A 27,772-nucleotide genomic window follows, 5' to 3' on the forward strand; every position below is an offset into this window, starting at 1 on the left:
CATAATCCTTTGTAGCCAATGGCGTTTTAAAGAAAGGACGTTTACCTATTGTTTAGTTAAGTTTAATCCATTATATTATTGATTTGCTTGTTTTTATACGATTGGAAAATAATTTCACTTTCAGAGTAGGAAAAATGGTTGCGCAAAGTTGCGTCAGTTCATTGACACGAAATTATTTTTTATCGTTTGATTCCTGTACACAATTAGTACATCATATAAGCTAACTAATAGCAACTTTGAGCTTAATTTATATTTTGAACTTGGAGAAGTAACGATGCATTCGTGTTGTTATTTCCAATATGGCACCGCTTGCAGCACTTGTAAAACGGATAATTATCGTAAAATACAGTACGTACAAAGTAAGTTTGCATCTGTACGAAGTTATTTTGTCTACTGCCATCTCCAGCAAAATTAAAATTATGAAAACTTTCATTTCTCTTGAAACGGCAATTTGAAGTTCGCCGACATGCTGCATTTTCATCGAATATCTTTAAAAAAGCGATGAACAAAATTGGGAAACAAAACATGCCTCCAGTAGCTCTTGTTTTACTAGAAATATACTCAAAATATCTAAAAATACTCATTCGCGGTTTGAAATCAAATTTAAAATCATTAGAAACGTAAAATCAGAAAAGTGTTGCAAGTAACCCCGTTTACTGGGTAACTTGCAACACCCTTATTTTCGGTTCATTCTACAGATTCATTTAGTTGATAATTTTTCTCATAATCATAAATCAAAAGTACTGACCACTATACAAGTTTTGGCTACTTACACCTGGATCTAAACGGTACACTTCGGAAGTTATATGAAGTCAAAGTTCAAAAGTGTTGCAAGTATCCCCGGATGACGGTACGTGTGTTTTAAATATACGAATGAAACTTGCAATATTGTGAAAAGTTTGCCGTCACAGTAAGAAGTTTTACAATGCTTGTACATAGATATCACGAGTTACTAAAACTGGAAAAATCGTGGTGGCCCGACGGTGACGACATTACCCTAGTTTTCCAAATTATCCTTTGTCTACAATCAATGCAAAGCTAAATCACAAATGATGCTTCGAATGCAATTCGCGTGAAAGTTGGTTGTAATGTTATTTCTTCATCTCTATGACAGAATTTCTATGAGAATTGGATGCGTAGCAAAGCACACAGGGTACAGCAAATCTGAACTAAAAATACAGTAATTTTGACGTAGGACTACGTCTTTGTTTACTGTACTGGGACTGGGTAGCACGTTTTGAAAATGAAATTAGAAGTGTAACGTTTGAATGAAAGATTTCAAATGCTAATAACTACTAAACTACTGAGCGAAACTGAACAATTTATATGTCGTTGGATAGATAAAATGACCAGCAATTTTATAGGGTGGTGAGAGAGCAATTTTAAGGAGTACGTTAGAGGGGAGGCTCCTATACAAATGAAACACAAATTTCCTCAAAACTCGAGAACTAATCAAGCAAATGGAACCGAATTTGGCATGTGGGGGTTTCAGAAGGCAGGATTTCTTTCTATGGTGTACTGAGACCTCTTCCCCTTCTAAGAGGGGGGCTCCCATACAAATGAAATACACATTTCCTCATAACTCTAGAACTAATCAAGCAAATGGAACAAATTTGGAATGTGGGGGTTTTTGGAGGAAAGATGTTTTTCTAAGTGGTGGGGAGGGGGGCTCCCATATAAATGAAATACGAATTTACTCATAACTAGAACTAATCAAGCAAAAGGAACCAAATTTGGCATGTGGGGTTTTTAGAGGAAAGACGTTTTTCTATGGTGTACTGAGACTGCTTCTTCTAAAAGGGGGGCTCCCATACAAATGAAACATCAATTTCCTCATAACTCGAGCACTAATTAAGCAAATGGAACCAAAATTTTGCCTGTGGGTGTTTTTGGAGGCAGGATTTTTTTCTATGGTGAATTAAGAAGGGGAGATCCCATACAAATAAAATACAAATTTCTTTATAATTCGAGAACTAATCAAGAAAATGGTACCAAATTTGGCATGTGGGGGTTTTTGGAGGCATGAATTTATTTATTTTATGATGGTTTGAGACCCCTGACCCCTGTGGTAGGAGGATAAGGACTTTCATACAAATAAAACAGAAATTTCTGCGTATGTGCCATATTTTCTGCTATGTAACAAGCGGTAAGCTGTGAAAGTAAACTAGTAAAACCTTCTCGGAGCAAAAGACAGTGAATCGACGCTTTACAGTTTACATTAGTCTTTGATCTGATGATCTGATATAGTCCTACGTCACCCTTTCGTACAACCCTTGGGGCTGTATACCTTGTAGTTTTTTCAAAATGTTCAGTCGTTCATGTCCCCTCAACAAATCACACTGTCAGAGAGACAGATTTGACGTTTGCATCTATAATGATGTGGAATTTATCAAGTTTTCCCAGCTATATTCAGTCATACCAAATAAACCGGCATGCTAAATGTGCATAAACATAAGCAGGCTTGGCGTAGACTTTTTGCTTTGATTTTGCTCTTTTGATTACTGCTCCTCAGTCAAGCAGAATGGGGCATTTGTAGAGCTAGTAATTATCTATAATATTGCTGAAGCAAGTGAAGTTTTATCTTTAGTATTTACGGCGCTGTAGCGCAGCAATGCCGTTGGTAGCAAAAAGAGCGCTCTTTTTGCTACCAAGAGGGTAGCAGCCTTATAGCGCAATAAATACAAAATGCAAAGTAATGCTCACTTCAGCAATATTCTAGATAATAACAAATTCTACAAACGCCCCATACATCACTTTTTCAAATTTTGCTTGGCTGAGATGCAGTAATCAAAAGAGCAAAATCGAAGCGAAAAGTGTATGCCAAGCCTGAACATAAGTTGCAAAGCCCTTTTGCAATTTATGCTGGTATCTATCCCATAGTATGTTATCTTTAATAACTATTTTTCATTGTTACAGATATCTTCTAGCGAGTTATTGATGGACGTAATTCTAGAAGCGATTGAGTTTTACCAAACATACTATAAATATGAACTTCTAACAGCAATTTCTGTAGCTATGATCGGTTGGATTGTATTCGTGGCAGGACATGTATTCATAGCTCCCATATCAATTGCGTCAATTAATGTTAAATCAATTTTAATCGCAATTATAGCTATTTGCATCATATGGTTCTACAACACAGGTAGGATATTTTCATGATTTACATCTCAATTGCTAAAATACGATGTTTACACGGTTGAATTACTATTTGTAACCAGGGATGGTCTGATCACTTTGACTCAACTTTGTTATAACAAAATTACAGCTTTGTCTAATTTTGTTCAGCTGAGGCGGTACTATCAAATTAATCAAAATTGAGTCAAAATGATCGAACCATGCCTGGGGGGTTCCCATCAGTACTTGTGGCTTAGGCAGCACGTTCTCCTCATTTTAGGGAGCTTTTTGCCTCCATGTGTATGGCGGGCTCCCATACAAGTGAAACACAAATTTCTTAATAACTCTAATAATAATTTGCTAATCAAGCAAATGAAACCAAATTTGGCATGTGAGGGTTTTTGGAAATAGGATTTATTTTTCCACGGTGGTTTGAGACCCTCCCAATAAATGAAAAACTAATTAAATTCAAGAAATTTTACTCTTCCATAAAACATTAGTCAATAACAATACCACTAAAAATAACCAATATTAACACTAGATGTCTGTCTGTCTGTTTTTTTTACGTGAGGAAACGCTCAATGTCAGGCACTGACATGGGTCTGACCTTAACCCCCCTGTCTGTCTGTCTGTCTGTCTGTCTGTCTGTCTGTCTGTCTGTCTGTCTGTCTGTCTGTCTGTCTGTCTGTCTGTCTGTCTGTCTGTCTGTCTGTCTGTCTGTCTGTCTGTCTGTCTGTCTGTCTGTCTGTCTGTCTGTCTGTCTGTCTGTCTGTCTGTCTGTCTGTCTGTCTGTCTGTCTGTCTGTCTGTCTGTCTGTCTGTCTGTCTGTCTGTCTGTCTGTCTGTCTGTCTGTCTGTCTGTCTGTCTGTCTGTCTGTCTGTCTGTCTGTCTGTCTGTCTGTCTGTCTGTCTGTCTGTCTGTCTGTCTGTCTGTCTGTCTGTCTGTCTGTCTGTCTGTCTGTCTGTCTGTCTGTCTGTCTGTCTGTCTGTCTGTCTGTCTGTCTGTCTGTCTGTCTGTCTGTCTGTCTGTCTGTCTGTCTGTCTGTCTGTCTGTCTGTCTGTCTGTCTGTCTGTCTGTCTGTCTGTCTGTCTGTCTGTCTGTCTGTCTGTCTGTCTGTCTGTCTGTCTGTCTGTCTGTCTGTCTGTCTGTCTGTCTGTCTGTCTGTCTGTCTGTCTGTCTGTCTGTCTGTCCGTCCGTCCGTCCGTCCGTCCGTCCGTCCGTCCGTCCGTCCGTCCGTCCGTCCGTCCGTCCGTCCGTCCGTCCGTCCGTCCGTCCGTCCGTCCGTCCGTCCGTCCGTCCGTCCGTCCGTCCGTCCGTCCGTCCGTCCGTCCGTCCGTCCGTCCGTCCGTCCGTCCGTCCGTCCGTCCGTCCGTCCGTCCGTCCGTCCGTCCGTCCGTCCGTCCGTCCGTCCGTCCGTCCGTCCGTCCGTCCGTATGTTCCTTATAGAATCAAAAACTTCTGAATCAATCGGCATGAAAATTTGTATGTAGAGGTTTTTGGGGCCAGGAAAGGTTTTAGTGATGGTTAGAGACCCCTCCCCCCGCTAAGAGGGGGGGGCTCCCATACAAATGAAACACAAATTTCTGCATAACTCGAGAACTAATCAAGCAAATAGAACAAAATTTGGCATGTGAAGGTTTTCGAGGGAAAACAAATTTCCTCATAACTCGAGAAATAATTAAGCAAATGGAACTAAATTTGACATGTAAGTGGTTTTGGAGGCAAGATTTTTTTCTATGGCGAATCGAGACCCCTCTCCTCTTTAAAAAGCGAGTTATCACCCATCCTCCCTTTAAGAGGGTGGGCTTCCATACAAATGAAAATGTCCTCTTATCTCGAGAACTAATCAAGCAAATGGAACCAAATTTGGCACGTGGGTGTTTTTGGAGACAATTTTTTTTTCTATAATAAATTGGGACCCCTCCCCACTTTAGGAGGGGGGCTCCCATACAAATGAAATACAAATTTCCTCATAACGCGAGAAATAATCAAGCAAATGGAACCAAATTTGGCATGTGCAAGTTCTCGAGGGCAAGAAAATTTTCTATGGTGAATTGGGACCCCTCCCAACTTTAAGAGGGGTGGCTCCTATACAAACGAAATACAAATTTCCTCATAACTCGAGAACTAATCAAGCAAATGGAACCCAATTTAGTACGTGGGTGTTTTTTGAGACAAAATTTTTTTCTATGATGAATTGGGACCCCTTCCCACTTTAAGAGGGGTGGCTCCCATACAAATGAAATACAAATTTCCTCATAACTCGAAAACTAATCAAGCAAATGGAACCAAATTTGGCATGTGGGAGATTTTTGAGTCTTGAATTTAGTTTATGATAGTTAGAGACCTAGTTAGAGTTAGAGTTAGAGGATATGGACTCTCATACAAATAAAACAAATTTTTGCGAAACTCAAAAACTAATCGAACTCGAGAAGTTCGAGACTCTTCCATAAAACATTAGTCAATAACAAGACCACAAAAACTATCTATAGTAACACTAGATCATTCAGGACGAGACGGCCGCGAGTGTTGCCGGTGACCCGCCGTCGGAAGCGCCGCCCACTTTGGGGAGGCAACTCCCCGCAGAAATCACTACTGTCAAGGTTTATTTGTTTTCCTAGGTCTACCTGGGTTTCCTGGAACGAGCGACAGCGAATAAGGAGAGGATCGCGAAATGGTACTTTCCACAAAAAAGTTTTCCGTGAAATGGTACATTACGTTTAAGGTTTTTCGCAAAATGATATTCAGTGAAATGTTGTGCAATCATGGCGAATATTACTATCCGCTTTCTAGCTATGCACTGAGGGGACAGGGGAGTTGTTTTCTACTTTACTGTGAGGAAAAATTGCAAATTTGTATAGTAAACTACCCATTCCTGGTGACTAATAAGCATTAACATAAGCAGCAAATCAGCGTATCTGGCATTTTATACTACACGCTTTTGTATATTTCTTTTTGACTGCATAGGTGTTGTAAATTGGCATCCAAAATTGTATTCAAATTCTTCGTGTCGGTAATTAGCAGTAAATTAGCATTGTCAGCACTATAAGCAGGTTATTAGTAAAGTAGCTGTATATTTTGCCAAAATAGCATTTAAGGCGACTTAAATACTTTTTGGCCTACATTTGAATAGCATTGGTGATGCTTTTGGTTACCTGGGAAGCGTTCGTAGTTACGTAACTGCCAAAATGAATCATCTATGGTTGAACTCCTCAAAAACATGCAAAACTCGAGATTGTGACAAAGATCATCCGAGATTCATGATTTATGTACAACACAGGTTAATTTGTGGCTATACGAAGATTTATCTATCTTCGCTGTAGAGATAAAAGGTTACTGTCTTCAGCAAAATTTCATGTAATAATATGCTCTAAAACTTTGCAGAACACATCAATGTGTTACATTAAAACTAAAGAAAAATAATTTTTTTATTTTACTTTTAGGGGGATTAGTCAAAATTTAAATTCTACCAGACGATAGAACATTCAATTTCAAAAAACTCTTCCAAAGGTTTGATAAACTTAAAACCAAGTTTTCTTAGTCAAAACTCTAGTGCGCACGTTTTCTTTGGTTTTGGGCTATTGTGCGCGCGAGTAACTGTGTTACGAAAGTTAGCGCGAGTGTTCGAGGGTTAATATCTTTTGACCGGAAAAACCAATTCTTATGAAATTTTGCATATATATTCGTAGTGTCAAAACCTCTCGTTTGACATTAAAATAATTGAAACTAGGCAAATTAATTTGGTTAAAATCATTATAAATTATTGTTAATTTTGGTGTGGTGTATACGGTTGCTCATAACTTTCAAACTAAACGTCCAATCAAAAAACTAATAGCGCATAAATCGGTTTAGCCATCTCTGAGAAACAGGCGATCATTTGGACCTTGTCAACACTGGTTTTTTAAGCGTAACTTTTAAACTACATATTTGTTTTCGATGAAACTTGGTAGTAAGTTTAGCGATAGCAAGAGCTTTCATTTGGTACTAAGATAATTAAAATTGGTTGAGTAGTTCCGGAAAAAACCGTGTCACGTAGTTTTCACATTTTTGCCTATATTTTTTAAACGAAATGTCGTTCCACGAAACAGCTGAATGGTGATATACTAGGCATAAATACCTTCCAAACATAAGTAATAGCGGATGAATCGGTTCAGCCATCTCCGAGAAACGGGCGATAGAAAATGAGCTGCACACGCATACATACACACACACGTACAGACATTGCTCAATTCGTCGAACCCCATCGATTGGTATATAAAACTTGGTTCTATTTCGCGTTTTTCGACCAATTTCTAAACCTTTGTTATATAGTTTAACAAAGGTAAAAAGTTACATCCAGATGCAGAATCATTTCCATTTTTTAGTTTTTCTGTACTTTATCAAAATTGGAAAGTTCTAAATGCTAATGGAAATGTTCAGACATCATGAGATAGCAAGGTGGTTGGATGCTCATCAAAACATTTACGAATTTTAATGCTTAACTGGTAAAATCAACCACCTGTCCGTCTTACCCACCCTGTTCGTCTTACCCACAGTTCCCTAATGTAATTGAAATGAAAGTATTCGACATCAGGTAAAGGAGAGAAGTCTATCAGTGAGACACTTTTTTCCAAAAATTTTAATTTTTTTGGTGATAGTAACCAACGAGCTCTTCAATCCATTTGAAAGGTATATCCTTCTAGTTGTCTGAAACAAAGTTTCAGCCGTTTTGGTTAGAAGCTAAATTAGTTACAACTATAAATGTAAAGTTGTCTCTTTGGCTCACTATTCTCCAGTACGTGGGAAGGGTGAGATAACGAATATTGAATTCTGAGACACATATTAGATTTTAAGAAATAAATTTAAGGAGAGACCCTACTCTGGAAAGTCGAAAAAATCGAATTTTATTTTTTGCATTTTTGAGACGCTTATACCTTCAGAAATGTCATGCCAAAAGGATTTTTTGATATCTGATCTTGTTGAAAACTTACGGCAAATATTGTAAAGTCACCTCAAGGGAAGTTCATTGCTGTACGAAACTTTGAACGCGTTTTTCCCGAAACCAGGTTTCTTTAGCTTTTGATGAAAAAACACCTTTTGGAAAAATTGCCGCCATTTTGGTAATTTTTCGAATTTTCAAAAACCGCTACGTAATAATTTAGGTATTGACCTAAAGCTTCAAAACCATCCTAGAACTCCGTTCTATAATACTCCGTCGGTTCTCGGCACGTACCGCCAGCAAGGAACTATTTTCTAGAGGGCATTCACGCGCCCACCTGTCACCAACACTATTCTGGTATCCAAAAAATACAAAATATATCTGCAAATATACCTTAACCAATAACCAAAATACCCCAACTCTTAACTATAATTCTAGCATCTGAAAAAATTTACGAAAATTTATTATTTTTTGGTCTTCCAGAATAGGGCCCCCCCTTAAATCATATTTCTTGGTTATAAAGAACAGTTTACAGTTGTTTTTATTGATTTTACAAAATTACGTTATTACGAGGTACAAGTTATCTTATATCGAGTTACGTTTGATCGAAGTTGCTTTGAATCGAGGTTGCTTTATATCGAGGTATTCCTGTATATATTATATATATATACTAGGTGGACCCGTCGTGGCTAACCACGATACCAAAACCTTTGAAAATGTAATATGGTTTATTGGGGCGAACCAACAAACGGTTGAAAGTCCCATTAAATAGTAAAAAAATATGTAAAGTAAATATGGTTTACAATTAAAAAGCATGTGTTAAAAATTATTAATGAAACAGCTTTAGAATTGGCAACCTTATAATTGAGCCGTTCCGAATCATAGTAGTCATTGATCATTTTTATCAAAATTGAGATTTTTATATAAATCGTATCTTTTTGCAAAGATGTACTCTGCAAACAATAAAAAATTACAAAAAATTAGGTTTCTAACCTGCTTTTTTCATGTTGAATTTTTGGTTTGGAACAGAATGACCAAAAAGCTACCAATTGTGAGAACCATGCTGCGAGGGAAAACATTTCGAAAAAGTACTCAATTTTAGAACCAAGACAAAATTTAGATTCGGTTTCGCCAAAACTATGATTGCAGAAAATATTAATTGCATTATACCAGGCAGACGCTTGCTGTATAATCCGCTACCACTTGTTGGACCACAACTACAAAAACACCATTCGTTTTTATAAACCGGACAAACTCTTGGATTAGTTATTTGCTTGAGATCGAGTCAACGCAACGTAAAGTCTTGGATATTGGAAATTTCACGGATTTTTTGCGACCCAGTCTATTAAAAAAATTGAAATAATTTGAAAATGCTTTGCAGTAGATATCTAAAGCTACTTCTACTAAGCTCTTAAATTTAGAACTTAAATTTGCAGACTTTCAATATTTATGTTATTTGATATTGCGATATTTCAGGTCGCGTTTGTATATCAGCTTTGAACTAAATCATGGAACAACACGTTTCACATAACCACATTTTGATGAATTCTTGTTTTTTACAACCAAAGTTTGAATGTGTCCTTGATAAAACATCTGACTGTTTAAGAAAATACGCTGCATCACCTCTGGGCTGGGTGATTCAGATATCATCCCCCACCTGACTCGGGAAGGGTTTTAGCTACCATTCTCGTAAGGAACTACGAAAGAAGTAAATGTAGTTATAAATATATTCAACGGGATATGCACCTTCGCGCTTTATATTGAGTATGCACTACTTTGGCAGCTTTGGCAATTATAGCTTGATTAAATCGCAGGCAATCCTTATTATCACATATGCCAAATCACACGTTAAGAATGCTTCATTACTCTTAAACGGTTGACATTTGCTTCAATTATTGTTTTAAATCCAAATTCTTTTGTTCCCCCGTAGGACTTGTTGATATTAGTATCGCATTATGTGGCATTCCATCAAATTGCCGATTTCGGCCACCCACCCACTGTTGAAATCGTTGTTACCTTCACAACGTGTGTCGGAGTCCAGAAAAATTTTTATTTACCAGCTTGCTTGGATCTAGCGTTACAGTCAGACACAAGGAAACTATATATAGTAATAATAGTAACTATAATATTCAATATTCATATATTCATAAGCACCAATCCTGGCCATCTGACTTACAAGTTACAACTTACTCTTCAAAATTCATATTCATATGGATTGATTTACATTTTAACACAAAAAAATTAAAAAATTACAAATATCTGTTCGTCTCACTATTCCCAATAGGAATCCATTTTTATGGATTTCTGTCAGGATATTCCTTATAGAATCAAAAACTACTGAAGCAATCGGCGTGAAAATTCGCATGTAGAGGTTTTTGGGGCCAGGAAGGGTTTTAGTGATGGTTAGAGACCCCTCCCCCCACTAAGAGAGGGGGGCTCACATACAAATGAAACACAAATTTCTGCATAACTCGAGAACTAATCAAGCAAATGGAACCAAATTTGGCATGTGGGAGATTTTGGAGTCTTGAATTTATTTTATGATAGTTAGAGACCTCTCACCCCTGTGGTAGGGGGATATGGACTCTCATACAAATAAAACAGAAATTTTTGCGAAACTCAAAAACTAATCGAACTCGAGAAATTCGAGACTCTTCCATAAAACATTAGTCAATAACAAGACCACAAAAACTATCTATAGTAACACTAGATTATTCAGGACGAGACGGCCGTGAGTGTTACCGGCGACCCGCCGTCGGAAGTGCCACCCACTGGGGGGAGGCAACTCCCCGCAGAAATTACTACTGTCTAGGTTTATCTGTTTTCCTAGGTCTACCTGGGTTTCCTGGAACGAGCGACAGCGAGTAAGGAGAGGATCGCGAAATGGTACTTTCCACAAAAAAATTTTCCGTGAAATGGTACATTCCGCTTAAAGTTTTTCCCAAAATGATATTCGGCGAAATGTTGTACAATCATGGCGAATATTACTATCCGCTTTACGGCTATGCAATGAGGGGACAGGGGAGTTATTTTCTACTTTACTGTGAGGAAAAATTACAAATTTGTATGGGAATGAGTAGTTTAATATTCCTGGTAACTAATAAGCATTAACATAAGCAGCAAATCAGCGTATCTGGCATTTTATAATGCACGTTATTGTATGTTAGCTTTTTGACTGCATAGGTGTTGTAAATTGGCATCCAAAATTGTATTCGAATTCTTCGTGTCGGTAATTAGCTGTAAATTAGCATTGTCAGCACTATAAGAAGGTTATCAGTAAAGTAGCTGTATATTTTGCCAAGCATTTAAGTAGCACTTAAGGCGACTTAAATGCTTATTGGTCTACATTTGAATAGCATTGGTGATGCTTATTGGTTACCTGGGATGCTTTCATAGTTACGTAACTGCCAAAATGAATCATCTAAAATTGAACGCCTCAGAAATTTGCAAAACTCGAGATTGTGACAAAGATCATCCGAGATTCATGATTTATGTACAACACAGGTTAATTTGTGGCAATACGAAGTTTGTCGGGTCAGCTAATGTTTTATAAAGAATGTTGATATACCTAGTGGTGTTAGCAAACAATTCGATTGTTATATTTTTTTAATTTTTCTTTCTAATTACTATGTGCTGCCATGTAGTAAGTTTAATTTGGATTAAATATGCGCTTTGCCATTAAAATCACCTGAAAATAATTGCAATAAAATTTTCTTTGACCTTTTTTTTGGAAAATTAACAAACTTTTTTTAAATTACATTATGTGCTATAGGTTCACAAACTTCACTTTCCAGGAAAATATGTATCATGAATCTTGAATGCTTTATGGAGAAGCTATTCCCGATGTCTCGATGTTCCTATTGTCTTACTGTTGACTACTCTCCCGTACATCCTAAAAGTGATTAAATATTGGAAGTTGTGTTCTGAAACACTTGAATTTTGACGGCCCTACTCGCCCCGTGTGCTCTGAAAAGACGTCCTCATTTCGACCTATGTATTTAATGCAAATGGTAAAATGTACAACTTTGTTGCATAACTAGTTTATATACTAACTACGTATATCTACTATCAAAAAAATATATGCTTTTACCAACGCCTGCAACCAACCCATCATTTATAGAAAGATGCGTGCAATTTACGCAAATTGAAAACGACGTTGCCAATTAAAATAACCTATAATTTATATGTTTGCGTGGGAGTTTCTTCCATTTCTAGAAAAGTTCAGTTGGAGAAAATGAGGTTCAAGCTAATCATGTACTCCCTTCCAAAAGCAAAGCAAAGCCTAGGTTCCACATTCCGTTACCGAAACTTGACCTTCTGTTTTTATACCACAGACTTCGCAGCCAGCTGTTAGAGTACAGGACAATTGCAGGGCTACAATCCTTTTGACTCTAACAGCCTCTCCCACCCTAGATTCGCACATACGAAGACTGGCTTATTAGGCCAGCATCATACCTCGAGATCAATTGGGAGGCTCCGTTCCCACTTACCCCATTGTAGCTTATAGGACATTGTTCTGCGAGTCTAAAACAGTTACATATTTGTTTAATAAAAATTCAACTAACAAAAATGTCATATTGAATATTTCACTAATAATACATTTTTTTTCTAGCACAAGGAACACCGAAAGCTGTACCATTTTTCTTCTCACTACCTATATGTTTGTGGTTACCTGTGTTGTCGAGATGGAGACAGTTTATCGCTGTAATAAACAAACAAATGACTCCAAAAATAATTATGTTCTTAGTAACCGTAGAGCTATGTGTAAGTAGCAATTATTTTTCTTCATGTTGTATGTGCAAGTCGGTGAAATTCATAAAAAAAATTGAACTGAATTTTTCTGCTATATTTAAAGTAACCCAACTCATTATAAAACCCATTGCATCCTAACCCATTTTCAGTTTCAAACCGTTTTACGTACGAAAACGTCTCAGGAAGTAAAAACTATTCTTTGTTTTTTGTATTAGTCTGTATCAAGGAGCAGCGCCCGAATAAAAATGTATAGCAAAAAAACATTAAACTTCACTGTTACAAACATTGAAAAACTTCGAAAAACCACATTGAAACAGTGAAAATCTTTGTAAAAGTTACACTGAAGTTACCATGAATATCACTGTTTTCACAGTAAATTTTAATGGAAACCGCCAATTTTACAGCGAATAAGGGGGTGATTAAGTGATGTAACACTAAATTTTTCGACTTTTTCCCATACAAATAAAAACCAAAAACAGTAAAATTTGTGGTACATTCACTATAAGTTTTACATTGTTTTACAACGAAGTTACAATGAAATTTAAGGTGAGTTCTGCAAAAAAAATTGTAGGCTTTCGGATTATTAGGACAAAATAAAACCGGCTGATTAATTACGGTATTTCATGTTTTTGAAGATAGAATGAATTTGATAGGCTTCAAACTATTATGATTTTCGAGCCGCATTCATCGCTCATATTAGGAAAGTATTAGAGGTCAGTACACCTACTTAAACAAATTCCGCTTTTTCCCATTTACGCCTTATCTCTATCTGTTAGATCCTATCGACTCTTTATTTCATTACTGTCTTCTATCGTTCCCTCTGTCAATTGTAAACACCCTTATTCTATTTTTCGTTCGAACATTCATTCGAAAGTTAAACCGATTCGTATTCTTGTTTTCGTTCGAATCAATTCGAACGTTCGAACGCCCCCTTCCTTTTGCTCATACGAATATGAGAATAGTGCTTCCCGATTCGTTCGAAGCAAACTATTCGTACGAATGCAGGATCCGGCTGTAAACAAGAATAAAGGTGAACATCTAACGTTATAAAAACTTAATTATATGCCTGACACCTCATTCGATGTCAAGACGTACACAACGAGGTTGGTCTGTTCCATAGGAACGGAGTCTTTCCCCGAACACCCGCGTTAAGAATCGCGGCTAATATGTTGACAGACGAACAAGTAAGTCGCAAGCGCCTGCATAGTGTCGTCGTCCCGTCAGTAAAACGAATTAGATTAAACTTCTGGCTCGTCGGTTTCTACAGTAGACGGAGGAAGAGACATAATTTGTGTATACAAATAACTCAACCTGCCAAGGATTGGACCTTAGATAGATTATTTCCTGCTTCGAAACAATTTGCATTGTTGCCGAATTATATGAAAAAATTTCCAAGAACGGTACAGTGAAGTTACAGCATAAAGTGTTGTAAACAGTAAAATTCATTGTAATCGTAAAGTTTTTACATTAATATGAAAAATTTTCTAAGAACGGTACAGTGAAGTTTCAGCATAATGTGTTGTAAACAGTAAAATTCATAGTAACCGTAATGTTTTTACATTAATATTTGTTATGCATTTCTACCCGGGCGAGCTTTATTGGTCACTTGATATCGATGTTTTTTCGAATGGTCGACTCAATGGTCGAATACTTACCGTGACTATGTTAACTTCGATGCAGTTGAGCTTTGTCGAAGTGTGAATGATATTCCTTGGTCCACCTTCTACTCTTTAATCGACACCAATCAACTCATGGATTTCTAAAGTTTATTATCTATCCATCATTCCTGCATTCCGTTACGAACCGTTCGTCATCGCAAGGTTTATAATTCATGGTTTCATGATGAAAATCAGAAAGCTACAATGGAGAGGGATATGGCATATAAAGACTGGAAGTAGCACCCGTGTAATGGAAAGATCAGAAAAAGGATGTTTATAAGCAATTGAGGAATAGAGCAAACGCGCTTATTCGTAGAGCAAAAATTGAGCATCTTAGTGCGAATCTTGCTTCCGCTGAGTCACCAGCCAATCTTTGGAGGAAACTGAAGTATCTTGGTGTTGGGGGGAAATCGGTATATGGTGAAGAGTGCCCATTCGATCCAGATTTGGTAAATGCCAAATACGCAAGCTATTTTACCAGTGACGAAGAGAATAGTCATGTACATTCGCATGTTTGCTTTGAAGAAGGATTGCGGTTCCATGCCATAAGTACATATGAAGCGGTGAATGCTTTTTTTTACGACGTAAAGTCGAATGCTGCTGGTACGGATAACTTCTCGAAGAAATTTTTGAAAATCATCTTTCCACTCGTAATCAAACTAATCGTCTATCTATACAATAAAATAATTAAAACATTTGCTTGTCTGGTTTTAATTGATGCTTTTCGGTGAAAACGTTGAAAAAATATGTTTCAAGCTAACGTTTCTGCCTACTCATTTCGGCCATCATCAGAACTATTTATTAAAAGATAATACAATAGACAATGTTCTGTTAAACAACACACTAAAATATTAACTTACATTTTCAAAACATTTAATACACAAAAAAATTTTTTTTTTATTTTAAATTATACGTCGTTATTTGTCACCGTTGTCCGTCGTCTGCTTGTGGCTGTGTGTAACGATCTGATCTGAGTCACGAGTCCATTGTACGCGTTAGAGAAATTTGCCGCATCTCGCTGTAGGTTTACTGCTCTCTGTTCTCTTATTTTGATGTGGAGCATCTCAGCCGTCAGTCTCGTCGGTTCGTTGTTGATTTTCTCTAACACACGGACATTTGAGAAATCAAACACATGTCCAAGTTCCATCGTATGTTGAGTTAAACCTGTTACCGAGCTACTGGTGCGGATGGAATTTTTATGCTGCGTTATTCGTTTTTCTAGTAATTGGGATGTTTGTCCAATGTATTCCTTGTCGTTGCATACCCCACAAGGAATACTATACACAACATTAGTTTGTTGCATAATCGGTATTTTGTCTTTTAATTTGGTGAAAATTGTGTTTTTAATTTTGTCGTTCGGTTTGTATGCTGCTACGATGTTATGTTTCCTCAAACTTTTCCCAATTCGTTCGCTCAAACCCGGAATGTAAGGGATGGAGACGAACATAGTGGACTCGTTTCTAGATATTTCAGTGTTTTGTAGAGTGTTGTATAGGAGGTGCACTCGTCTTTTAAGTATGTTGCGTGTAAATTGTTCTGGATAGTTATTGCTGCGCAGGGTGGCAACAGCTGATTTTATACTCTCTTCACGTTTCTCTACGCTTGTTAGTTTTAGCGCCCTGTCGATAAGCGCTACTACTGTATTGGTTTTGTGCATATGGGGGCTTTCCGAAGTATAGTCTAAATAGCGGCCGTTCTGTTGTTTCGGGTGCCAGATTTTTTGAATGCGTTTTTCCACTCTATTCATTTTGATATCCAAGAATCGAAGCGAACCATTTTCTTCTTTTTCGACGGTAAATTGCAACCTTCTGCAGATGCTGTTGAATGTTTTTTGTACTGTTTCAATCTCCTGTTCCTTGCCCACTAGAAAACAATCGTCGACATATCTTCGGTATACCTTAATCGATATTCCGGCGTTGTTTAATTTTTCAATGGCTTCCTTTTCAAGTTTTTCCAGGACTATGTCAGCAACTACCGGTGAGATTGGCGAACCCATTGGGACCCCGAATATTTGACTGAAAATTTGTCCATCGTGTTGGAAAAAAGTAGATTCCAACACGGTTTTCATAGCTTGTTTGAAACTGTTCCATGGAATGGTAGTTGTGTTTCGTAGTTCATTCCAGCGTTCCTCTATACAGTCGTATACTTCATCTACCGGTATGTTAGTGTATAATGATACAACATCCAGCGAGTACATGATGCATTCCTCGGGCATGTTAATCTCGGCTAGCTCTTCCGCGAAAGTAAAGCTATTCTTAACGTGGTGCTCTGTTTTGCCGGTCAAGTTTCGTAGAATGTTTGCTAGGAACTGTGCCATTTTATAGGTGGCAGAACCTATGGTGGAAACGACCGGGCGAAGCGGGCGATTTTCCTTGTGTATTTTCGGCAAGCCGTAAATTCTTGGTGGATTGCAGTTGTAGATTTTTAACCGATGTTTTGTCGCTGTGTCGATGTGCTTATCTACCCACCATTGATCGATTATCGCATTCAGTTTTTTGAGTACTTTGTTGTTGGATTGTCTTTTAGAGTTTTGTAAGTGGAGGTGTCATGTAGTAGTTCTGTCATTTTTTGTTTGTATTCTATTGCCGAAAGTATTACAGTTTTGTTCCCTTTATCCGCCTTTGTTACATAGATCTCTTGGTGCTCCTTAAGAAACTTTTGACTTCGGATGATATCCTTCCGTATCCAATCATTCTCTTTCGTGCGTGGTTGTTTTTTTGTAGTTTATGTGATTGGATATAATTGTCGAAATTTCAGCCCTAATATCTTCAGCTTCAGGTTTTTTCTTAATGACACTCTCGACATCCGCAACCATCCGTACGTATGGGATTGTTTTTGCAATACCAGACTATCTCGAACGCACATTACTACTCGGACCCAATTACAACATACAAGACACAAAAACAATCCCATACGTACGGATGGTTGCGGATGTCGAGAGTGTCATTAAGAAAAAACCTGAAGCTGAAGATATTAGGGCTGAAATTTCGACAATTATATCCAATCACATAAACTACAAAAAACAACCACGCACGAAAGAGAATGATTGGATACGGAAGGATATCATCCGAAGATAAAGGGAACAAAACTGTAATACTTTCGGCAATATAATACAAACAAAAAATGACAGAACTACTACATGACACCTCCACTTACAAAACACTAAAAGACAATCCAACAAGCAAAGTACTCAAAAAACTGAATGCGATAATCGATCAATGGTGGGTAGATAAGCACATCGACACAGCGACAAAACATCGGTTAAAAATCTACAACTGCAATCCACCAAGAATTTACGGCTTGCCGAAAATACACAAGGCAAATCGCCCGCTTCGCCCGGTCGTTCCCACCATAGGTTCTGCCACCTATAAAATGGCACAGTTCGTTCCTATCAAACATTCTACGAAACTTGACTGGCAAAACAGAGCACCACGTTAAGAATAGCTTTACTTTCGCGGAAGAGCTAGCCGAGATTAACATGCCCGAGGAATGCATCATGTACTCGCTGGATGTTGTATCATTATACACTAACATACCGGTAGATGAAGTATACGACTGTATAGAGGAACGCTGGAATGAACTACGAAACACAACTACCATTCCATGGAACAGTTTCAAACAAGCTATGAAAACCGTGTTGGAATCTACTTTTTTCCAACACGATGGACAAATTTTCAGTCAAATATTCGGGGTCCCAATGGGTTCGCCAATCTCACCGGTAGTTGCTGACATAGTCCTGGAAAAACTTGAAAATGAAGCCATTGAAAAATTAAACAACGCCGGAATATCGATTAAGGTATACCGAAGATATGTCGACGATTGTTTTCTAGTGGGCAAGGAACAGGAGATTGAAACAGTACAAAAAACATTCAACAGCATCTGCAGAAGGTTGCATTTACCGTCGAAAAAGAAGAAAATGGTTCGCTTCGATTCTTGGATATCAAAATGAATAGAGTGGAAAAACGCATTCAAAAAATCTGGCACCCGAAACAACAGAACGGCCGCTATTTAGACTATACTTCGGAAAGCCCCCATATGCACAAAACCAATACAGTAGTAGCGCTTATCGACAGGGCGCTAAAACTAACAAGCGTAGAGAAACGTGAAGAGAGTATAAAATCAGCTGTTGCCACCCTGCGCAGCAATAACTATCCAGAACAATTTACACGCAACATACTTAAAAGACGAGTGCACCTCCTATACAACACTCTACAAAACACTGAAATATCTAGAAACGAGTCCACTATGTTCGTCTCCATCCCTTACATTCCGGGTTTGAGCGAACGAATTGGGAAAAGTTTGAGGAAACATAACATCGTAGCAGCATACAAACCGAACGACAAAATTAAAAACACAATTTTCACCAAATTAAAAGACAAAATACCGATTATGCAACAAACTAATGTTGTGTATAGTATTCCTTGTGGGGTATGCAACGACAAGGAATACATTGGACAAACATCCCAATTACTAGAAAAACGAATAACGCAGCATAAAAATTCCATCCGCACCAGTAGCTCGGTAACAGGTTTAACTCAACATACGATGGAACTTGGACATGTGTTTGATTTCTCAAATGTCCGTGTGTTAGAGAAAATCAACAACGAACCGACGAGACTGACGGCTGAGATGCTCCACATCAAAATAAGAGAACAGAGAGCAGTAAACCTACAGCGAGATGCGGCAAATTTCTCTAACGCGTACAATGGACTCGTGACTCAGATCAGATCGTTACACACAGCCACAAGCAGACGACGGACAACGGTGACAAATAACGACGATTAATTTTAAATAAAAAAAAAAATTTTTTTGTGTATTAAATGTTTTGAAAATGTAAGTTAATATTTTAGTGTGTTGTTTAACAGAACATTGTCTATTGTATTTTCTTTTAATAAATAGTTCTGATGATGGCCGAAATGAGTAGGCAGAAACGTTAGCTTGAAACATATTTTTTCAACGTTTTCACCGAAAAGCATCAATTAAAACCAGACAAGCATTTTCGTACGGTGATTAAAATAGACCAAATTAAAACATTTGCGTTCCCTGACGTTAAAAATGCAAATTGACTCTTTGCTATTTCCGAGTATCGAACTGGATTCCGACAAGAGCAAGGAGTTAAAACTCCATTGCTAAGGGTATATGACGATATTGCTGTTGCGGTGGTCAAGAAAGACAAGGCTGTTCTTCTGCTGATAGATTTTAGCAAGGCGTTTGACACAATCTCTCATCGTCTATGCGATAAGCTTCGAACTAGTTTTTTCTTTGAATCGTCAGCTGGTTGCCTAGTTCAATTGTATTTAACTGGAAGGAAGCAAGATGTATACTGTAATGGTGCTATATCCTCCGTTCTTGGTCCTTTGCTTTTTCCCTGTATATCGACGATTTTCCGGGAGTACTTAGACATTGTCATATACTGTTACCACAGACTAACAGACGTAACACTTCAAACAAATTTTCCAACAAAACATCGTTTCAATGACACCCCTAAAACTTGAAAAAAAAACACTAGCATCACCTGGTGGAGTCTTCGCGCTACGCAGAGTAGTTTGCTATAAATATAGCAATGCTATAAATGCTATACTTGTATATTATCTGCCAACAGCGCCAGCGCAGTCGAGCGACTGTCGAGTCGAGTCTTGGCTTAAGCGAAAATTTGAAATGAACGTTTTTATTGACGATGGAATGAAGCTTCAGTGTTACGTTTGTTAGTCTGTGCTGTTACCGTTCGTAACATTTATATTATATGTTGTTTAATTAGTTAAGGGTAAGGTTTGTTAGATTTATTATTTATATAAAGCCTCCGGAGCGCTTAAGTAAATACGGCCAATTCAGATATGCACTCAACAAATAGGGCTAGAATTAAGCACGCATTACACTAAGCACGAAAAACGATCAAACAACCGGTCCACCAAGCAGAACTTGCAACATCTTCCATGTTGCTATTAAGTCTTGTTTAAATTGCAAAAAACTTTACCGGTTACAGTATTGAAACACGCAACAAATAAGCAACTGCATGTTATTAATACGTTGGATTCAGGTTATCCAATACTTATACTGGCTGTCACAAATATATTAGTCTATATCTAGTAACATGAAACTTGATCGCAACATCGTGTTATTATAATGTCATTACTAAACAATAATGTCACATTTGTATTGCATTTGTTCTGGCTTTTGTGGGCTTTTAGCCCTTAAGCAATAATTGACTCAGGTGACTTAGCCCTTGGAAGGAGATTCTCTAAATCCCTGGTACGTGTAAGTGATGTTGCTTATCGACCAATTCCCTTTTGGCCCTTCATACAAGAGTTGGGAAGCATGACCAATCGTTGAATATGTTCAACTCTTTTTGACATGATAGGCTCATTGCTATGAACGGATGTTCTGCTAAGGCAGGTGGTAGTACCATATATTCATATTCATATTCATTTTAGCCCTTAAGCAATAATTGAATGATGTTGCATCATATTTTTCATATCATATCATATTTTTAAATAAAATGTAACCAAACAAATACAATCAATGTAACATCATATTCCGCCATATTTTTATGAAAAATATTTTTCAACGAAGAAATGTCTTTATTTTAAGAACAATTACATGAACATTCATCAGGAATCCATGGCATTTACTAAAATATTATTTGATTACAGTATCTAGTTCGATTTCACACCGTATTTTTCCATCGTAAACGAATTCTTAATCTGGCTGGTTTAATTCTTTAAACTAGAAAATTAATAAATTAATAACCTTCACGAGGCGCATCAAATAATACCGTGAAAGCACCTAATTCCGATCACCTAAGGCATGATTCATCTTGGAGGCCCTTCTGAAAAAAATAGCTTTGATATTTATTTACACGGTATGTGTCTTTAGCAAGTATTTTCAATTATGTTTCATGGAAAAATACTAAAATACCTAAATTATTTACCGAAAGTTAAAAAAAAAATGCATCAACGTATGATGTATCAGTGCACCTAATTCCGATCACGTCATCATGAGCTGTTAAAGTATAAAACTATTGTCAAGATGAAAAACAATTACTAATAGGACACCATACGAACCGTTGCTTTTCAAAAGATGGCGCTTTTCCAGTGGTAGTAAAATCAAAATTTCTCGCCTATCTATGTTTACCTACTTAAAAAACAATCACTAATCATATTTTATTTGTGGTACAGTTACTCTGTTATACTTAATTCTCATGACTTCTGCCTAATTTTGATGAAAAACAAACATTTCCTATACCTCTCTATAGCATCTTACACCAGCCATCCGAGAGCTAGGGATGTGCGATATTTTATCGATACCGGAGGTATCGATATTTTCATTCGATATATCGAGTATCAGGCATCGATATTTTACCATGCAATATTATCGGATATCGATACCTTTTCATCCGATATTGTAGGTATCGAAAGCTACAAAAAGGCCAGCTCTTCACGCATAACTTTTTGCAAAATTATCAAACTCGCGTTTTTCATTTCTCACGCTTCCAAACAGGCATGTCTAAAAGATGAACCATACTGCATGCCGCATTTGAAAAATGCTACAAAGTTTACTTGAGTCGCTACGCTGCTGCCGTGCCTGATGAAATGAACTGCACGCTCAAAAAAGCAACCGCAACCCGTTTCAGTGGTGTCTTTCAGGGCTTTTGCTACACACACATGCAAGACATCTGTTGGGCACACATTGCAAATTTTCCTATTCGATGCAGCAAAAACGTGCTGGATAAAATTACCATTTTTTCTAAAATTATTCATCATTTTAAAGCAACTAACAGTCAAAGTAACCGACAAATGTTCCCTGAAATATATGCTGACTTTTGGTAACTAGGGTTTAGGTGCATTCGCGTTGAATCGGTGTCCCAAATATACTGTTTTTTGAAGCAGTATAGAGCTTGCTAATTTGAGATTGTGTTGATGGTTTGTTTTCCCCCAGTTTGAAAAACGTCATGGAAAAACCAACAGCAGCAGCAACAAATCGCGTGCACGTATACGCGGCATAGTGTGCGTACGGTAGCTGTCAGCAATCTCAATACGGCATAAGCCAAGTTGAAAGTAACGGAATATAAAACTGGTTTTAGCATAAATTGGTTTAGCATAATAATTCTTAGCCGAAAGCAACTGCTGGTTATTGATATTTGTTTAGGTTTTTGCCGCTAACATAGGTCATAGTTACATTTTTGATCATTGCTACCGCGTCTTAGCTTATTTGGAGAAATTTTTTTTTTTTATTTAGAAAACAGATATATTACCTTGCCATATGTATGAAGCAGTTTGTTATTTCTGTTTTAAATGAAGAAAATAAATCATTTAAAAAATTTTGCTCTTCCCAGCCCGTGTGTTTTATATGGAGCTGTCACTTTTGCCTGCCCAACAGATCTCCAATACATATGCACTCTGCAAACACCCTATATGAATAAATAATGTGAGAAGGTATTGTGCTTCCCGAGAAAATCTTTCGTTTTTCAGCTTTATATAGTTCAGCGCAAAGGTAAATCATGTATTATTGACAGTGTAAGCACGAGTAAGTTTTCTATGTTTATGCTCTTATTCTTTGCTTAGATAACTTTCGTTTTGTTCTATTACATACAGACTTACAAACAACACAATCACAATGTTTTACGTTAACCGAAAATGATAAAATTTAAATGCTGATTGCGTTTGTAAAAAAATTGTGCATGTTTGAACGGGCAAACACAAAGCAAGCTACCCTAGCATTCAGGTGATGAGCGAGAGAGAAATATTGTTGCTTTTGCGTTGACAGTTTCTTACGAAATTTCATGTGAGTGTAAAAGAGATACTTTGACTGCGAGCAACCAGAACAGAGCTGCGCGCAACTGTTAGGCGCACAACTAAACCTACGAAAGAAAAATTTTAGATAATAATCGCAATAAACTTATGCGAATCTAAAATACACCTAACACTTTTCTGATTATAGGAGTTAATGTAAGCATTTAAGCTGCTTCTGTTGGAATATAACAAACTATGCAGCAAATCACCGGGTTTTTAAAACAAAATCTTGCAAGGATATTTTGTTGCATTTTAAAACAATCTATTGAAAAATTGTTTGAAACTGATCAGTTCTAGTCCTGGTGCTTCTAGTTAAAAAGCGCCCGCCTGACCAACAAACCTGCTGCGAAGATTGTCCAGTGGAATGTATACGGTATCTTGGAAGTGCGGAGATGCCGGCGACATAAACGAGGCAAGGGGCCGCATCGCAAGCCCGTGACGGATCGTTTCTGAAAGCTTTTTGAATATTTCGGGTTTCGATATCGTTGAATATCGAAGTATCGATATTTTGGTTGCGATGTACTCATTACTTAGTATCGGATCGGTCCGATATATTGCGATACCAGATATCGATACTTTGGCTTCCGATTCCCATCAAAAGTGATTTGATATTGTACGAGAGCCAGGAGCTGAATATGTTTGCGACATTACAATTCGAAAAAATTAAATTTTACAACATGAACGCAATAAATAAAAACAATGTTTACCAACTATTTATTGGTTATATTGCGGTTAGCGATAAACACAAAAGAAACTGAAATGCATGAGAGAGATTGCTGTGTTGAGTACATTTATTGTTGCGAAAAATCTAGCTGTTTCCGAAATGTACAATATGCGACATCTGTTGTATTCAACAGGGAAATATAGTTAGTTCCAAGCATACTCTCACTTCTATTATTTATTATCAGAAACTAGAGGCGGTGTCCTATTGACGCAGGGTAAACGTCTGTTGTGGAGTGATCCTCACGAAAACTAGCTTGGTACTCGCCGACGAAGAACTCTGCTAACGGTCCCAGTCTACAGACAGGATACGGGAGAACACCTTATAGGAAGAATTGAGGAATGAATGCTTCGATATTTTTTACACTTGAGTCGATTTATTTTTTCGAAAATAGAGTATATGAAGCCTTGCAACCACTCCCTGGCAAATTCTTCCTTTCAGATTCTGATTCCTGATAATGATCCGGTGAATTGCTTCATACAACCACTCGCTTCCCGCTTTCAGAAGCTCATCCGGAATATCGTCCTTCCCAGAAACCTTACCGTTTTTCAGCTCACTGATCGCCTTCTTAACCTCCTTCTGTGTTGGTCACGCCAAAGCTTGACCATCGTTTACAATTCTTACCCTGTTCATGCTGCTATCCGTGTTTACCTCTTCATTCAACAATGTCTGGCAATGCTCCTTCTACCTGATTTTATCAGTAAGCTGATTGCCAACACTATAAGATACATTCCAGCGTTACGGGACACTATCCCTACTATGCAGATCAGTTCCTGCTTCATCAAATCCCTGGCATTCTAGTGGGAAATGAAGTACTCTTTAAACAACTATTTTACAAAATATTCGCCAAAATATTGGTGAAACATGAGGCGATTCACACGGTAACAATGGATGCTGATTGTGTCCCGTAACGCTGGAATGTGTCATAATGACACATCACAGCATGGCAAAATTGTTGCACCTCACCGTTTTGTAGAAACTCCGGGTAACGTTGCTGGTGAGTCTCTTCTCTGGGCCGGCGACCATTATCATTGGTCGACAAATGAAGGCTATGTCTTCCAATGACAAGTCGGAAATGTTCCTCTCTCCAGATCTACGCATTTGAATCTCCGATGATGATTTTTACGTCATGTTTTGGGTACTCTCCACAGATACTCCCGAGTCTGTCGTAGAGCTCATCCTTAGAATCATCGGATTTATCATTTGTCGGTACGTATACGTTGATTAGGCCGTACTTCAAGAATTTGTCCCTAATTCTCATATACGGTCATTTACGGGCCTCCACCGGATAGCTCGTTGCTTTTGCTTTTCTAACACTACGAAACCAATCCCGTGTTCGGCCTTTCTACCGCCACTTGTGGTATTTGAAAAATGTACCTGCAATAGAGTCTATTGCATGGTGCTCCGTTTCTCTGGAATTTGGCCACCGAACTTCCTAAATATCAGCGATCTACACTCCGAGTCAATGTATCTCCCGACCCCGAGCAAGCAAACCAGCTCGTGTCGGTTTATGGAGAGTTCAGACATTCCAGGCATCATGTTTCTAATCGTTATCCATTACTCGTTTTCTTGTTCTTTGCCGTGTCCTATGCCGATTCATCCTTTTGAATGTTTACCCTATTGAGCTAAATTGAGATATTTTGTTACCAGTAAGATCATTTTAGTAATTTGATTGATTTTATTAGATTATTAGTTTTATAACCAGCTCGTGTGTAGGTAAACATGTATTTTAAATGTAAAAAGGACTAATAGTTAATTTTATTTAAAGAAAAAATAAATGCAGCAGCTTTTATCTATGTATATTCGCCATTGCGATCATGTTGTTGAGATCGATTGGGTTGTATTTTATTGGAGATTTTCGGCTGTACAGTCGGTTATCTAACGAAAATGGGGTTTCTATACTACCTGACGATACGACCCTTGTTCTTGGCCTTTTTCAAAAGAATTATGGTTACGTTTTATTGTCTAGTCGTTGATTACCAACAGACGGAAGTTCGAATTTTCCCGGCTCCAAATGCATTAGTTTGATGTTAAAATAAAGTATACACATAAACCTTTTGATCATAGTGCACATTAATTTTGCCCTATGGTCAAAAGGTTTAGGTGTATACTTAATTTTAGCACCAAACTAATGCATTTGGGGCCGCTAAAATTTCCAACTTCCGTCCTTTCGTAATCAACGACTAGACAAGAAAACATTACCATATTTCCTTAGAAAAAGGCCAAAACCGAATACCAAAACGTCAGGCAGTGTAAAAGGCTGTTTTCGATAAATAACCGACTGTTCAACTGAAAATCCTCAAGAAAAAATAGAGTAAGGCTAATGAATGTCTTCCACTGTCTTTGTTTCAATGATTCAATGAGTGATATTAATTCTTTATTTCACAGGTGATGTCTTCCACTGTCTTTATTTCAATGATTCAATGAGTAATATTAATTGTTTATTTCACAGGTGATGTCCTTTTTTCACCGTCAAATTCTTAGTGGTGTTCTAGTCATTAACACGTTGTTAATAATACATCGCACTTATAAAAAGGAAAATGTAAAACAGCGGTCCTCTTTTTTAATGCCTGTGATATTGAGCAACACCTTTTTGGCTATTTTTCCTGTAATACCTGTTGCACAAAAGGACATTAGTAATCCTTATTTATTGTATGTATTAGTTTCTCTTGGTGAATGTTTTTCAAGCTTTTTTAATTTTTAGGATATCTGGAATATTTGCATTGGCCATATGTGCTTTAATAATTTGCTTCTTTGTTGTGAAAAACAAATGGTACGGCAGATTTCAGGTTCTGCTAACATTTTCAATGATCCTGAATATTCTACATTACTTCGCTAACAGTGATAAAAAATTCATTTCAAACTGGACGAATTGTATGTTTTCATGGGTTTTTCTTCGTGAGTAACAATTAATAGTAAAAAATTGCAACAGAGAAATAATCAAGGCTTAGCTATGTGTCCACTGTAGAATTTCTCAGACAGAGCTAGAGAAAATCGTGCATAGAGATAGGTAGAGTAGTGCATACCGTGAACCTCCGCTGGTATGACTTAAATCTAAACCCCAGTAATATAGTCCTCATTAAAAAAAATAACCATACGTCATATGCAACTTGCTTCTCTCCAGCACCCAAAATAGACCGTTTTTAAGTCTGAATTACTAAGCAGCTTTCCTAGTACCTTCTACAATCTGGGCGTTGAGAACTCACGCAGACTTGATTCGTTTTCAAAATGTTTATTTTCGTCAAATAAAACAACAAATTCATAGGGTTCGTGCCCTGCGCACAAATGAAAATTAATAGAGTTACCAAATATTTAGATCAAAAACCCGCGTTTTCTGAACCTGGTGTCATTCACATTACCGAGGGTTCACGGTACATCTTGTAGAGCTCATCAGTAGAACTCTACATCAACTCTACGGTAGAGTTCTCTACCCCAAAAAATATTGTTAAATATACAATATCGTTGAAAAAAGTAAATTTTCATCATTAAATTTTAAGTAATTATGGTTCTATAGGACTACTACTCTGTTGGTAGCAAAAAGAGCGATCTTTTGATTACCTACGACATTACAGCTTTATAGCGCCATAAATACAAATTACAATGCTTGTATATCTGTAGATATTACGAGTTACTGACACTGAAAAATCGTGGTTGCCCGACCCTAGCAGTGGGCTGACTATAACCACACTACCATAACTTACTTTACTTACTATAATTCAAAACACATTTCTTCATATTACCGCGTTTCTGGTTTTAAAACCATGAACGTTAATAAACAAATATATTATCTTGCTATATTTATAGAGCAATATAAAATTTC

General features: G+C 37.4%; 1 protein-coding gene across 1 annotated transcript in view; it reads left to right on the forward strand.

Annotated features, from left to right (window-relative positions):
• LOC128744430 (GPI ethanolamine phosphate transferase 1) overlaps window positions 1-27,772 on the forward strand; it is a 188,950-nt gene that overhangs the window by 154,278 nt on the left and 6,900 nt on the right. The window contains exons 7-10 of the mRNA XM_053841448.1: window positions 2,917-3,142; window positions 12,645-12,796; window positions 26,405-26,604; window positions 26,657-26,850. Coding sequence (XP_053697423.1) covers window positions 2,917-3,142; window positions 12,645-12,796; window positions 26,405-26,604; window positions 26,657-26,850 — 772 coding nt within the window. The remainder of the gene's footprint in view (window positions 1-2,916; window positions 3,143-12,644; window positions 12,797-26,404; window positions 26,605-26,656; window positions 26,851-27,772) is intronic.

Source organism: Sabethes cyaneus, chromosome 3, assembly GCF_943734655.1.
Source record: "Sabethes cyaneus chromosome 3, idSabCyanKW18_F2, whole genome shotgun sequence".
Taxonomy (NCBI): Eukaryota; Metazoa; Arthropoda; class Insecta; order Diptera; family Culicidae; genus Sabethes; species Sabethes cyaneus.